We start from the raw sequence: 12,432 nt of genomic DNA, 5'->3' as shown, positions 1-12,432 counted from the left end.
GGCAGCCGGGCGCCCAGCTGGGGCTGGCAAGGCGAGGCGGCGGAGGAGGAGGCGGCGGCGGAGGGGAGGAGGAGGCGCCCGCGCCGTCGGCAGGCGCAGAGCGGCGTGCGCGCCTGGCCCCTGCCGCGCTCGCTGCGTTGCCCCTTTAATTGTGTCCCCAGCCCTCGGGCGTCTCTCTCTCCAACGCCCACGTCAGCAACTACCTTTTGTTTCTCTCCCGGCCGGGCTGCTCAGCGCTTTGGGGCAGCGGCGCCCGGCGAGGTTTCGCGCCCTCACCCGTCGAACCCCGAGCCAGCGCCGCTTGCAGAGCCCCGCCGCCCCGCGAACGCCCGCCTCGCCGCCGCCGCCGCCCAGCCCGCGCCTCTGCCGAGCGGTAAGTCAGCGGCGCCTCCGCGGCAGCGCCAGCAGGCCGAGCAGGGCGTCCTCCGGGCTGAGGCGACTCTAGGGTGAGCCGGGCGCGCCTCTGCTTCCCCGGCTAGCGGAGGATGTCCGGCCGCGCCGCCTCTCCCGCCTCCTGCGCGGCGCCCCAGTCGGGCAGCGCCCGGCCAGCCCCGTCAGGCGGGCGCCATTTGCTGCCGATGCCGCCCCGGGCGCGGCGTTCGGCTCGCAACAAAGGGATGGCGAGGGACCGACGGAGTCCTCCCTGCCGCGCGTGCGGAGCTCCGAGCCGGGCAGGGGCACCTTCCGCGCCCGGGCATCGAGTGGCGGCGGCAGCAGCGGGAAAGGCCACGCTAGGCAGCCCGGCTGCGGCGACGGCTGGGAATTCCGCATCGCCTCCCGGCGCCCTTCCCAGGAAAGGCGGGAGGGTTGGGTGGTGGTGGCGGTGGTCCTCCTCCCGGCAGGGCGCGCGGACCGGTCCCCCTCTGGAGGCGACGCCGGGGATCGGTCCCTGGTGACTTGGCGGGCGCGCCTCCAGCGCCGTCGGGCGTCCCTGGCTCCCGATGGCCGAGCCTCCAGCTCGGGGTGGGCGGGCGAGAGACTGACGGCGCCCTCTGCCAATGTGCGGCGCCGGCGCCCCTTGTGCTGCCGGGCAGGGCTAGGGGAGGACCGGCGCTGCTGCGGTGTCAGCCGCCTGCTCGGAGGCAGCTCCTCTGATTGCAGCGTCCGCGCCGCCGCCTGGGCGCCCTTTCTGGCGGCGAGCGCGGCGCACCTGGCAAGCAGAGGGGCAGCCCTGCCGGTGGGTGCGGGACTAGGACGAGAGGGAGGCGGCGGGAGCAGTGGCTCCTCGACCCCCCCGCCGGCCCCTCCAGGCCACACACTTGGCATGCCAGCAAGTCCCGTTTCCCCACTTTTCGCCTCCAGGCTGGAAGGACGCCTGTCGTCTCGGGGGCCCGGATTTGGCGAGCGGAGTCTCCAGTTGCTGACCTCTGCGCTACAGTCGCGGAGCCCCGCGGTGCGAAGGGCTGGGGCGCTGAGTGGTGTGACAAGGCGTCGCGCTGCTAGCTGCGGGCTTGGAGAGCAGCAGCCCAACCCAACTGGCGTGCCCGTTGCAGGTTAAGCCCAGATCGGCTGCCTTGGGACTAGCGATCCAGCTGACTACTGTCGGGACTGAGAAGCAAGCGCCGGCCCCCTCCCCCCCCCCCACGACAAAAACGGGACATGCAATTAGGGCATAACGGGGTGAGGGACAACTTCCATGTGACAGTTTGATGATGGGAAAAAAGTAGTGATTGCTTAGGAATGGTGGGTTGAGCTTGCTGGACCTCTAAATAATGACAGCTTGCAATGTTAGGCAAACTGGCCTTGCATGTGATTCCAGTTTCACAAGCTGTGTGAGGGGATGCAAACCTATTGGCATTTAAACCAACTGACCTTACTGCTCTGGGGTTTCATGTAGGCAGATGTTGTGAGTCTGGGGGCTTCCAGACAGGGGCTTAATTTGCAAACTGGTTGTTGACAGCAGGGTTTCTCTCTCTCCCCCCAGTTTATTGGATTTCCCCCAGAATGCGTAAATCCAGATTATTATTATGTTTTTATAAAATATTTATTGAGATTTTACAAAAACATAGGTTTAGAAAATACAAAGAAAAACATAGTAAAAGAAAAAGATAAAAAAACAAAAACATACAAAAATTCATAAAAAAGAAAAAATAAGAATAAAAATACAAGATACAAAAAAAGCAGATAGATAAGAAAGACTTAAAAACAAATCCATTTTTTATAACTTTAAATTCATTAGCTTGTTTCCTTGACCTCCTCACACCTCCCCTTTTTGTATTCCCATTTAAGTAATCAAGTCAGCAAATCCTTACCCTCTTTCGTTTATCTTAACTCTATATCTTAACATATTGTACCTCTATATTTTCATCCTTTATCAATTCATTTTTGCATATTCTCATAACTTTGTTGCTAATGCCACTTATTTTCAATCCAACATCATTTTTAACATTCATTAATTTTACAGTGTTTCTGAAGATAGTCTTTAAATTTCTTCTAGTCTTCTTCCACCAACTCTTCTCCCAGGTCACGGATTCTGCCAGTCATTTCCACTAATTCCATATAGTCCATCACCTTCATCTGCCACTCTTCCAGGGTGGGTAAATCTTGTGTCTTCCAATACTTTGCAATGAGTATTCTTGCTGCTGTTGTTGCATACATAAAGAAATTTCTATCCTTCTTTGGCACCAATTGGCCGACTATGCCCAGGAGAAAGTCCTCTGGTTTCTTCAAGAAGGTATATTTAAATACATTTTTCATTTTATTATAGATCATCTCCCAGAAAGCCTTAATCTTTGGGCACGTCCACCAAAGGTGAAAGAATGTACCTTCATTTTCTTTACATTTCCAGCATTTGTTATCGGGCAAATGATATATTTTTGCAAGCTTGACTGGTGTCATGTACCACCTGTATATCATTTTCATAATATTCTCTCTTAAGGCATTACATGCCGTAAATTTCATACCGGTGGTCCACAACTGTTCCCAGTCCGTAAACATAATGTTATGACCAATATCTTGTGCCCATTTAATCATAGCAGATTTAACCGTTTCATCCTGCGTATTCCATTTCAACAGCAAGTTATACATTCTTGAAAGTATCTTAGTTTTGGGATCTAACAGTTCTGTTTCCAATTTTGATTTTTCCACCTGGAAGCCATTTTTTTTTGTCCAAATTATAGGCCTCTCTTATTTGATAATAATGAAGCCAGTCTCGCACTTTATCTTTTAATTTCTCAAAACTCTGCAATTTCAGTTTATCTCCTTCTTGTTCCAAAATTTCCCAATATTTTGGCCATTTGGCCTCCATATTGAGCTTTTTCTGAGCCTTCGCTTCCATTGGTGACAACCACCTTGGGGTTTTATTTTCCAATAAGTCTTTGTATCTTATCCAGACATTGAACAATGCTTTCCTGACAGTATGGTTTTTAAATGCTTTATGTGCTTTAACCTTGTCGTACCACAGATATGCATGCCACCCAAAAACGTTGTTAAAACCTTCTAAGTCCAAAATGTCCGTGTTCTCAAGAAGCAGCCAGTCTTTCAACCAGCAGAATGCTGCTGATTCATAGTAAAGTTTAAGGTCTGGCAGGGCAAATCCGCCTCTTTCCTTTGCATCAGTTAGTATTTTAAATTTTATTCTGGGCTTCTTGCCCTGCCAGACAAATCTAGAAATATCTCTCTGCCACTTCTTGAAACAGTCCATCCTGTCCAAAATTTGCAATGATTGAAATAAAAATAACATTTTTGGCAATACATTCATCTTTATAGCTACAATTCGACCCAACAAGGAAAGCTTCAAATTTGACCATATTTCTAAGTCTTTTTTCACTTCTGTCCAGCATTTCTCATAGTTATCTTTAAATAAGTTTAAGTTCTTAGAAGTCATATTAACCCCCACGTAAATCCAGATTAAAGTGGGTGGGAGGAATACAGACTGCCATTTTGATGCCGTATTTTATCTGGAAAATTCAAACAAGCAATTGAAATGTGCCTGCTTGAGGAGTATCCATCCCACAGTCATCACCCAGAGAGATTCAGTCTCTTATATGTGGCCAAAATGTCCAGCTCATCATAACTGAGGTGAAGGACACTGGCTGCTTCCATCATGCTCAGCTCCACAGAGGCAAAGATGCTGGTGTACAACTGTGCCCTTATGGTGCAGCTATTTATTGGGCTCTCGATACACAAGTTAGGAAGCTGCTACAGGTGCGAGAGAAAATCCTGTGTACTGAGCACCCCCTTCCTGGCCCCACTGGATGTTGATGGACTTCAAATCCCATCAGCCCCAGTCATCGGGGATGATGGGAACTGTAGTCCAACAACATCTGGCGGGCTGCATATCCCCCACACCTCACTCAGAAGTACTTAAGAGTTTCAGGGGGACTCTGGTTCAGACCAGGTGTGATGTGAAGTGCCTCTCAGTACAGTATTATTATACATTTAAATCTTTTATCTTCTCCCTTAGTTCTAAAAAGCTCATGCAAGCATACCCCCATTTTATCCTCATAACAACCCTGTGAGGTAGGTTAGCTGACAGAGAAAGTGACCAGCTCCAACTCCCAGTGAGCTTCATGACCAATTGGGGATTTTTGAACCTGGGTCTCCCAAGCTGCACCCCAGCACTCCAACCAGTACACAACACTGATTTGTATTTATTTTTACTTGAATTCAGTTGCAGAAATGACCATGTTGGTAACTATGTTTGAGACCATAGCCTGGGGCATATTAGCCCTTTCCAAATGGGTCATTTTTCTGATTAAAGTTTTACCCCAGGCTGCTTTGCCACCCATGGGGCAGAGAGAGAGGCTCTACAAATATTTTCCCCGAAGGGAGAAAAGTAGTTGGGAAGATTTTGATTGGGGGAAATGGCCCATAGGAATTGCTACTGTCCCAGACATATTTGGCATGTTGCTCTCCCTGCCCTGCCCCACTAAAGCTAAAAAATAGACCAACCAGTAGTGGACAGCTCTTGGAAAGTGTGCTGGTCAGTGGTGGAGCATGTGCTTTGCATACAGAAAGTCCCTGGTTAACTCCTTGGCATCTCCAAGTTGGGCTGGGAAAGGCTCCCATTTGCTACTCATTGCAGACAAGACTTGAGTTAAGTTGTCTAATGGTCTGACCTCCCAGTGGCACCTTCCCAATGCTCACATCCAGTTTGGCCCTTGAAGATTGCATTCTGTCACTGACCATCTTGTGCTTCACCATGTCTCTGTGAATGACTGATAATCTTGCAGCTGCGGTTTATATGTAGCAAACAGAGACCTGTTTATTCTTTTTTTTTTTTTAGAGCAACACAACCCTGTTTGAGAATGGAGATTTCTTCCCATCAGTTTCATCTCCTGCAACAATTAAACGAACAGCGCAGGCAAGACTTATTTTGTGACTGCAGCATTTTGGTTGAGGGGAAGGTCTTCAAAGCCCACCGGAATGTGCTGTTTGCCAGTAGTGGCTACTTCAAAATGCTCCTTTCACAGTGCTCAAAGGAAACCAGTCAACCAACAACCGCAACTTTCCAGGCATTTTCTCCCGAAACATTTTCCGTGATCCTGGATTTTGTGTATTCAGGCAAACTCTCCCTCACTGGCCAGAATGTGATTGAGGTCATGTCAGCTGCCAGCTATCTGCAAATGACTGACGTTATTAGTGTTTGCAAGACATTCATTAAATCCTCCTTGGACATCAGCGAGAAGGAAAAAGATCGCTATTTTAGTCTCTCGGACAAGGAAGTGAACTCGAATGGTGTGGAGCGTTTATGCCTGTATGGGACTGGGTGGAGAACGGAGAGCAGTCCCCCTCATTCGCACTTAAGCCCAGATCAAGGGACATGTATAGTGGGTGGAAATTCTTGGACCAATTTCAATTATTACCCAGCCACTCAGAGAAATGCCCAACAGCTGTCCAAGCATGACCAAAGGCAAGAACCCATGAAGAAAACCAGTAGACATATAGGGCTGCCACAACCCTCCGATGTCCCTCACTATAAGGCAAGTAAACTTGAAGAGCGAGTTCCAGAGCCTATAAGCCACACTTCTCCATCTGAAGAGGACGTCCAAATTGATTCAGAAGGTGACTCTGGCCATTCCAGCTACCAGTACGGCCAGGGATCCGACACCGTCCCCAGAGGCTCGGCTGTGTCACAGCAAGAGCATGATTCTCCACACCCTGCTGGCAAGTCAAAATCTTCCAAAGGGGACGAGCCATACCCTAGCATGCCCTCGGTATTGGGTGTGATGGGGAACTGGGCGGATGGTAAGGATATTCATTTAGCATACAGTCAATTGCCTTCTTGGCCCTTGGCTGCATAAAAGTTTATTATTTTACCTTTTAAAAATTAGTGTCATTTATCGGAGGTGAACTAAATTTTGCATGCAAGGAGAATGATTCAAATGGATCCAGCTATCATAATTGCAACAATGACCTCATTGCGTGTTGAGCAGTCTCCTTTTTCTGTTCAGCTTACTCAAGGTAGAGGTCAAGTTTTGTGGGATATGGTTTTGACGAAATGGAAAATAAAACTGCTTCTTGCACACACTGAAATCCTTCATTTTTATGTTTGGGGTTGTGGTACCTGAAGCAGATTTCCTCTCCCCTCTTCCCGCAGCCAAGGGCCTGCACTTTTTAAAAAGTCTTGCTGCGCCACTGAGGCACCAGTTCTTCCCTCCATCTCTTCCCCCATCGTAATGCCACCTGTAGCAAGATGCTTCTTCTCCCCGCTGCCTGGCAGGGCCGGTTGTTGTGCCACCCTCCTCAGGAAGATCATAATTTCTTAGCAGTGCTTCCTAGGATTGTGTGTGTTCTTTCAATAAAGCATATCTGCAACCCAGCTCTTTTGCTTTGTGCTTTCTGCACTGGTGGCAAGGAAGACTGGGTCTTGCTTAATTTCCAGTGGGGCTGTTATGGGAGGTGGAAAAAAATACATCTCTTACACCACTTTTGCAGAGAGAGTGCAGAGTGGGGAAGGCTTTTCCCACTCTGCAAAAGAGGGCTTGGTGTAGCCCCAAAGAGTATTGCTGTCTGAATCAGATGACCAAATGCCTCCCACCAACACCACCACTTGGACTAGTTTTGAACTAAAGTTTTGCTTCACCATTCAGATATCAGTTCCATCTGTTCCCTTAAATTGTATAGCCTTTGCTGTATGTTAAGGCCAGCCATGATGGAGCAGGGGAACTGTCCCTGGCAAGGAGGTTCATAAAGCCCCTTCAAGAGGGCTCTGTTTGTTCCGGTGACTGCAATGTGCAAGAGCAGAATGCCGTACTGGGTGCAAAACAGAAGGGCTGTAGCTCAGCGGGTGTAAAGCACATGCCCTGTGTGCATGAGGCCCCAGGTTTGATCCTTGGTGTCTCCCTTTAGAGCTGGGAAAGATTTCCACCTGAAACCCTGGAGAGCTGCTGGCCTGTAGACAATACTGAGCTAGATTGACTGGTCTGACTCTACATAAGGCAGCTTCTTGTACTAAATTCAGCATCCTGAAAATCCTAAAAAAGTGAAAGTGTGTGGGTCTCAGAATCCAGAGTGTTGCTGGACATGGTTTCTTGTGGTTGCATGGTGTTGGGGCAGGACCCGACAGCGTTCACTATAGCTTCTAATAACTAGCAGCAGCAAGATTGGGCAGAATAAACACAGGCAGATTAAGTAAAATTGTATCATTTATACCCATTGCAGAACTTTTTTAAAAATAATAATAATACAGTTTGCAGTCTTGAACTCAGTTACTTTATTTTGACTAAAAGTGTCACTGTGCTAGGCGTGTTACAATTTTTGTAGCATTTTAACAGCATTGCTTGGTACTCACAGATGATCTGCCTAGGATGAGGTTCAAATGCCCCTTCTGCACTCACGTGGTAAAGCGGAAAGCAGACCTGAAGCGCCACCTTCGCTGCCATACGGGAGAACGGCCGTATCCGTGTGAAGCATGTGGAAAGAGATTCAGCAGGCTGGATCACCTGAGCAGCCATTTCCGAACAGTACGTTGGCACATGTTGTATTTTGAGATGATACACCCCCAGTAACTACTTAATATAGAGATGCATTGACTTGCATCAGTCTGTTTTTAAGAAACTTGCTTTAGTCTGACACTGGGCTTGTCTACATATCTAATTTCCTAGGAGGACCTATTTCTCAGTATACCTCAAATCTTAATCCCAATGGGGCCAGGACCTAAATGTTGATATTGGTGTGATTCAGCCACAGTAAATCTCTTTGAATCCCCTTTAATTTCAGTGGGAGAGTTCACCATATGCTGGGTGTCTCCCACTGAAGCCAATAGAACGTCAAAGTGATAGTTAAACTCTGGAACTCACTGTCACAGGAGGCAGTGATGACCACCAATTTGGGTGGCTTTAAAAGAGGATTAGACAAATGCATGGAGGAGAGGGCTCTCGATAGCTACTGGCCATGATGCTTATGCTCTGCCTCCACAGTCGGAGGCAGCAATGTTCCTGGAAGCCATAGGAGGCCAGAGGGCTCTAGGGCTCTGGTCCTTCTCATGGGTTTCCCATAGGCATTTGGTTGGCCACTGTGAGAACAGGATGCTGGATTAGATGGGCCACTAGCCTAATTCAGCAGCAAGGCTCTTCTTATGTGGTCAGCTTCAGCTGGATCACGCCCTATATTGTTTCTACTGAATTTCTAGAGTGCCCTGTCTTGAGAGCTAAAGGCAGAAAATCCTAACATGATGATAAAAACGTGTAAGTAAAATGACTTGTGACATGAATGTGATATGATAAGTAAAATTGCACAATATAAAACATTGTACCATTTCTTTTCTGCCTACCCTAATCTAAGCAACCATTTCTCCACCACCAACTGGAATATTTTCACTTTCAGTGATTTAAAGAAATACAAAATACACAAGTACATATTCTATGGAATTTATTGCTCAGTTAATCACTTAATACCTTCCCCCTTCCTTGTTCCTGTTGCAATAGATGCTTATTGTGGATTACTGAAATTATCATAAAAAACCCAACTTGAGTGAATAGACATAATCATGTAGGGATGCTGATAGGGGGCACGGGGGGTACTAATGCACTGGGCCCTATAGTCAGCAGGAGCCCCAGAGCATTCATTAAAAAAGTAAGTCTCTAGCCCTTCTAGAAAGAATGTTTTGAAGCAAAATGTGCAGGTATCCTTATAAGTGATATCTGTGAGATGTGCCAGCCTGGCTGCTCCTGCCTTTCAATGAGTAAAGTCAGAGCTGGAATTGATGAGTTAGTTGTTGGGACACCAGGCTATAGGACTCTAAAGAGCTGCTGTTTAAGGCAGAACTAAAAAGTCCTTTAGTGTACTTTTTTGTGTTTTTTTCTTATATTCCAGTGTTCTTTCCTCTTTTCTCTAGCAACCATGGTGTCTATTTCCTGCGGAGGGCTTGTCTGAGATGGGATACTCCCTAGATGTTATTTTCTATAAATAAATATGACTATACAATAACTGTGTGTGGATGTTAACTCCCCCCCCCCAAATGACATGTAAGATGTGAAGCCTTTGCAACGAGGCATAGGCAGCAGAGCTGAAGACTTAAGAACTCACTAAAAATCCAATGTAACTTGCAGTACAGCAGTGTTCATGTCTCCTGAAAGCCTCTTTGTGTTTAACTGAGCAAACCCCCTGGTTGGCGGGTACAGTATTGCAGCCTAGGCTTTGGTGTAGGGTGGGCATTGGGAGAATTCAGTGTTCTTCTGCCTTTAATAGTTGTGCGGTAGGCAAGTTAAACATTTTCTAGTATGGAAATACAATTATGGGAACAGTTTCACCTACGTGTATAGGGCGATACACAGATTTAATAATTAATTAAATAAATATGGGTACACAAGGGAGTAATTTGTAAGAGAGCACAGTATGTGAAGTGATACAATGAGTTTACCACTACACACTGTGGATGTTAAGGCAGGAAGTTACCTTAGCTCACAGTTTCTGTGCCTTGGGGACCATGAATTAATTTTGAATAGCCATATCTTGAACCGAAATGATTTTTCATATCCTGGAATTCTTCCTTTTCACCACACTAGGCTGCCTGTGTTAAATTTTAGTAGCAGCCTCTCGATACTGAGAGCATTGCTGTATGAAAGGGGAACAAACCATTTTTCTATTTCCCTTTTGAGCAGTGATCAGCATTCTCCCTTTCAATTTTCACAGATCCATCAAGCTTGCAAGCCCATCTGCAGAAAATGCAAGCGTCACGTGACTGAGATGACGGGGCAAGTGGTCCAAGAAGGGACGAGGCGCTACAGACTTTGCAATGAGTGCCTCTCCGAAGCTGGCATAGACAGCATCCGCATTGATTTGGACACTGAGCCACCACCTGAGTTCCCGCTAGAAGAGGACAAGGATTCTAACTGGAATTACGGTGAAGACAACAGATCCGATGTGGAAATTGTAGAGGACGGGTCTACCGATTTGGTCATCCAGCAAGTGGACGATAGCGATGATGAAGCTGAGGAAAAAGATATAAAACCAAACATTAGGTAGTTATGAATGGACTGGATGTTAAATAAAAGTTCCCCCTTTACGTTGTCATTCCTTTGTTTTGACCATTGACTCCCAACCAGCCTGTGGTTAACATACAATCTATTATATAGGCTTTCTATGACTTGGGCTAAACTTGCATGCATTTATGGACATGCCATTGTGTCTATATTGAATTTAGTTACTCAAGGGTATCAATATTTTGTTCCATAAGCAAGCATCCATCCTGAGATGGCACCATGTATGAACAATTACCTGCTGAAGTGCGACAGTGATAACTTTTGATAGAATAAAATGGATCTCTTCTCAAACCTTTTTCAATGTTGGGGAGCACTTCAAAATAAAGTTAACAGCTTCATTGTAAGTTACTCTATTAAAGCTTTTGACAGCGTGAGGGTTTTGTTTTTTAAAAACTGCAAGCATAAAAAGGTGCAATGATAATTAATTTATATTTAAATATATGCAGTCACACACACTGCAATCCTATGCATGTCTACTCAGAAGTAAGCAAGTTCAATGGAGCCTTTTCCCAGGTGAATGTACACAGAATGCAAAGAACTGCAAATGTTGCTAGATCACCCAGCTATTTGAGTTGTTGCCTTGCTCTAACCTGGCACATCGCTCCCGTCCCCCATTCTTCCAAAGGAAATTTAAGTGGAGAACAATGCATAATCCTTCGCCAAAATGCACAACTTCTTTCAGATGATTATTTACTGAGAAACATTAGGGTAATTCAGCCTTTCAGAACCAACACTCTTGATTTCAACATCTTCGAAAAGCCAGTTTTTTTATGTCTTGCAAGCAGCAGTCACTATTTTCAAATGCAGAACCAAAACACGTCGTGGCAATTCAAATGTTTCCTTGAAGTTCTTTGTGCGTACCCATCTTTGCCCACCCATTTTTCAAACTGGATATTTTAAACCTGCACTATAACTAAATTTGAAACCAGTACCAATGTTCTATCAGTTCATCTCACAGTGTGACCCTTTTAAATAAATCGCTGTAATTGGTTCATTTACAGAAGGGAGTCTTGAGTCAAAGGGTGCTTCCAGATGGGTGCTTGCTGCATGATGGGTGCTCCACATGCATTTTTATTTTTTTTTGCAGCATCCACATGCTGGCATCAAAATGCCAGATATATTTTTTGCCGTTTAGTCGAGATTTACCCTTTCTAGGAAAAATCAGGTAAGTTGTTTTTAAAAAAACACTGTTGCTAGTGCCACGTTTATGATATCTGAATAACCCATTTACAGCATTGCCTAGAAGCACCCTAAAGAAAGCATATTGAGTAAGCAACACGGTATTCCAAACAAGCTACTGTATAAGCAGGGTGTGGGAAGCAGGTGAATCTCCTGGACACATTTATTTTCCTCTTGAAATGCAGCTGCTGGGGGCTCTTGATTCCTGTGCTGTATCACAGGGAAGCTCCTATAGCAGGCATAGGCAAATGGCCCTCCAGATGTTTTGGGACTACAACTCCCATCATCCCTAGCTAACAGGACCAGTGGTCAGGGATGATGGGAGTTGTAGTCCCAAAAAAACATCTAGCGGGCCAAGTTTGCCCGTGCCTGACCTATTTGATGGTCAGGGAGGCTTGCAGCACCTATTCCAGGCAGGCTCCCTTGGCGCACTTGCAGGCAGCCCCGAACAGCTGAAGTTGCAAGTGTGGAAGGGAGGAGAGGAGCTGAATTAGGCGTGGACTGTTTACGCTCCATTCATGAATTTATATACCTCGCCTTTCTGCAACAGCACAGGAAAGGCGGCTTGCGCAGAACGAAAAAGGTGCCGAGTAAGAGATGAACGATGCACCCTCAAACCATGACCGAATGCACCCTAAAAACAAAACCAACCAACGAAACAAACTGCAGTTGAAACCTAACAAGCCGCAGTTGTAAACGCAAGTAGCTCAATCCAAGACTGAGCATTTGGGTGTGGAGGGTGTTTCTCCTCCAGCTCCTCTTTCTCCCCACAGCTTTAAATCCAACCTACCCAGCAACGGTGCTAGGGCAGGGAAGGCAGCCTGGA

At 46.6% G+C, this 12,432-nt stretch overlaps 1 protein-coding gene across 2 annotated transcripts; it reads left to right on the top strand.

Moving 5' to 3' along the window:
- The first annotated feature begins 5,249 nt into the window (after positions 1-5,249).
- Positions 5,250-10,798, top strand: ZBTB8A (zinc finger and BTB domain containing 8A). Of its 2 annotated transcripts, none has more exons than XM_053399083.1 (3): positions 5,250-6,189; positions 7,738-7,907; positions 10,078-10,798. In XM_053399083.1, exons 1-3 carry the CDS (start codon positions 5,250-5,252, stop codon positions 10,408-10,410), a joined length of 1,443 nt encoding a protein of 480 aa, XP_053255058.1. In that variant the 3' UTR covers positions 10,411-10,798. The 2 variants fall into 2 exon arrangements, with proteins under 2 accessions (XP_053255058.1, XP_053255059.1); XM_053399084.1 differs by having other exon boundaries at positions 7,738-7,948; positions 10,078-10,167.
- Positions 10,799-12,432: the final 1,634 nt, after the last annotated feature.

The sequence above is a fragment of the Podarcis raffonei genome, chromosome 8, assembly GCF_027172205.1.
Source record: "Podarcis raffonei isolate rPodRaf1 chromosome 8, rPodRaf1.pri, whole genome shotgun sequence".
NCBI lineage: Eukaryota > Metazoa > Chordata > Lepidosauria > Squamata > Lacertidae > Podarcis > Podarcis raffonei.
The sequence above is the reverse complement of the archived record's forward strand: the minus strand, read 5'-3'. Positions and strand labels throughout refer to the sequence as shown.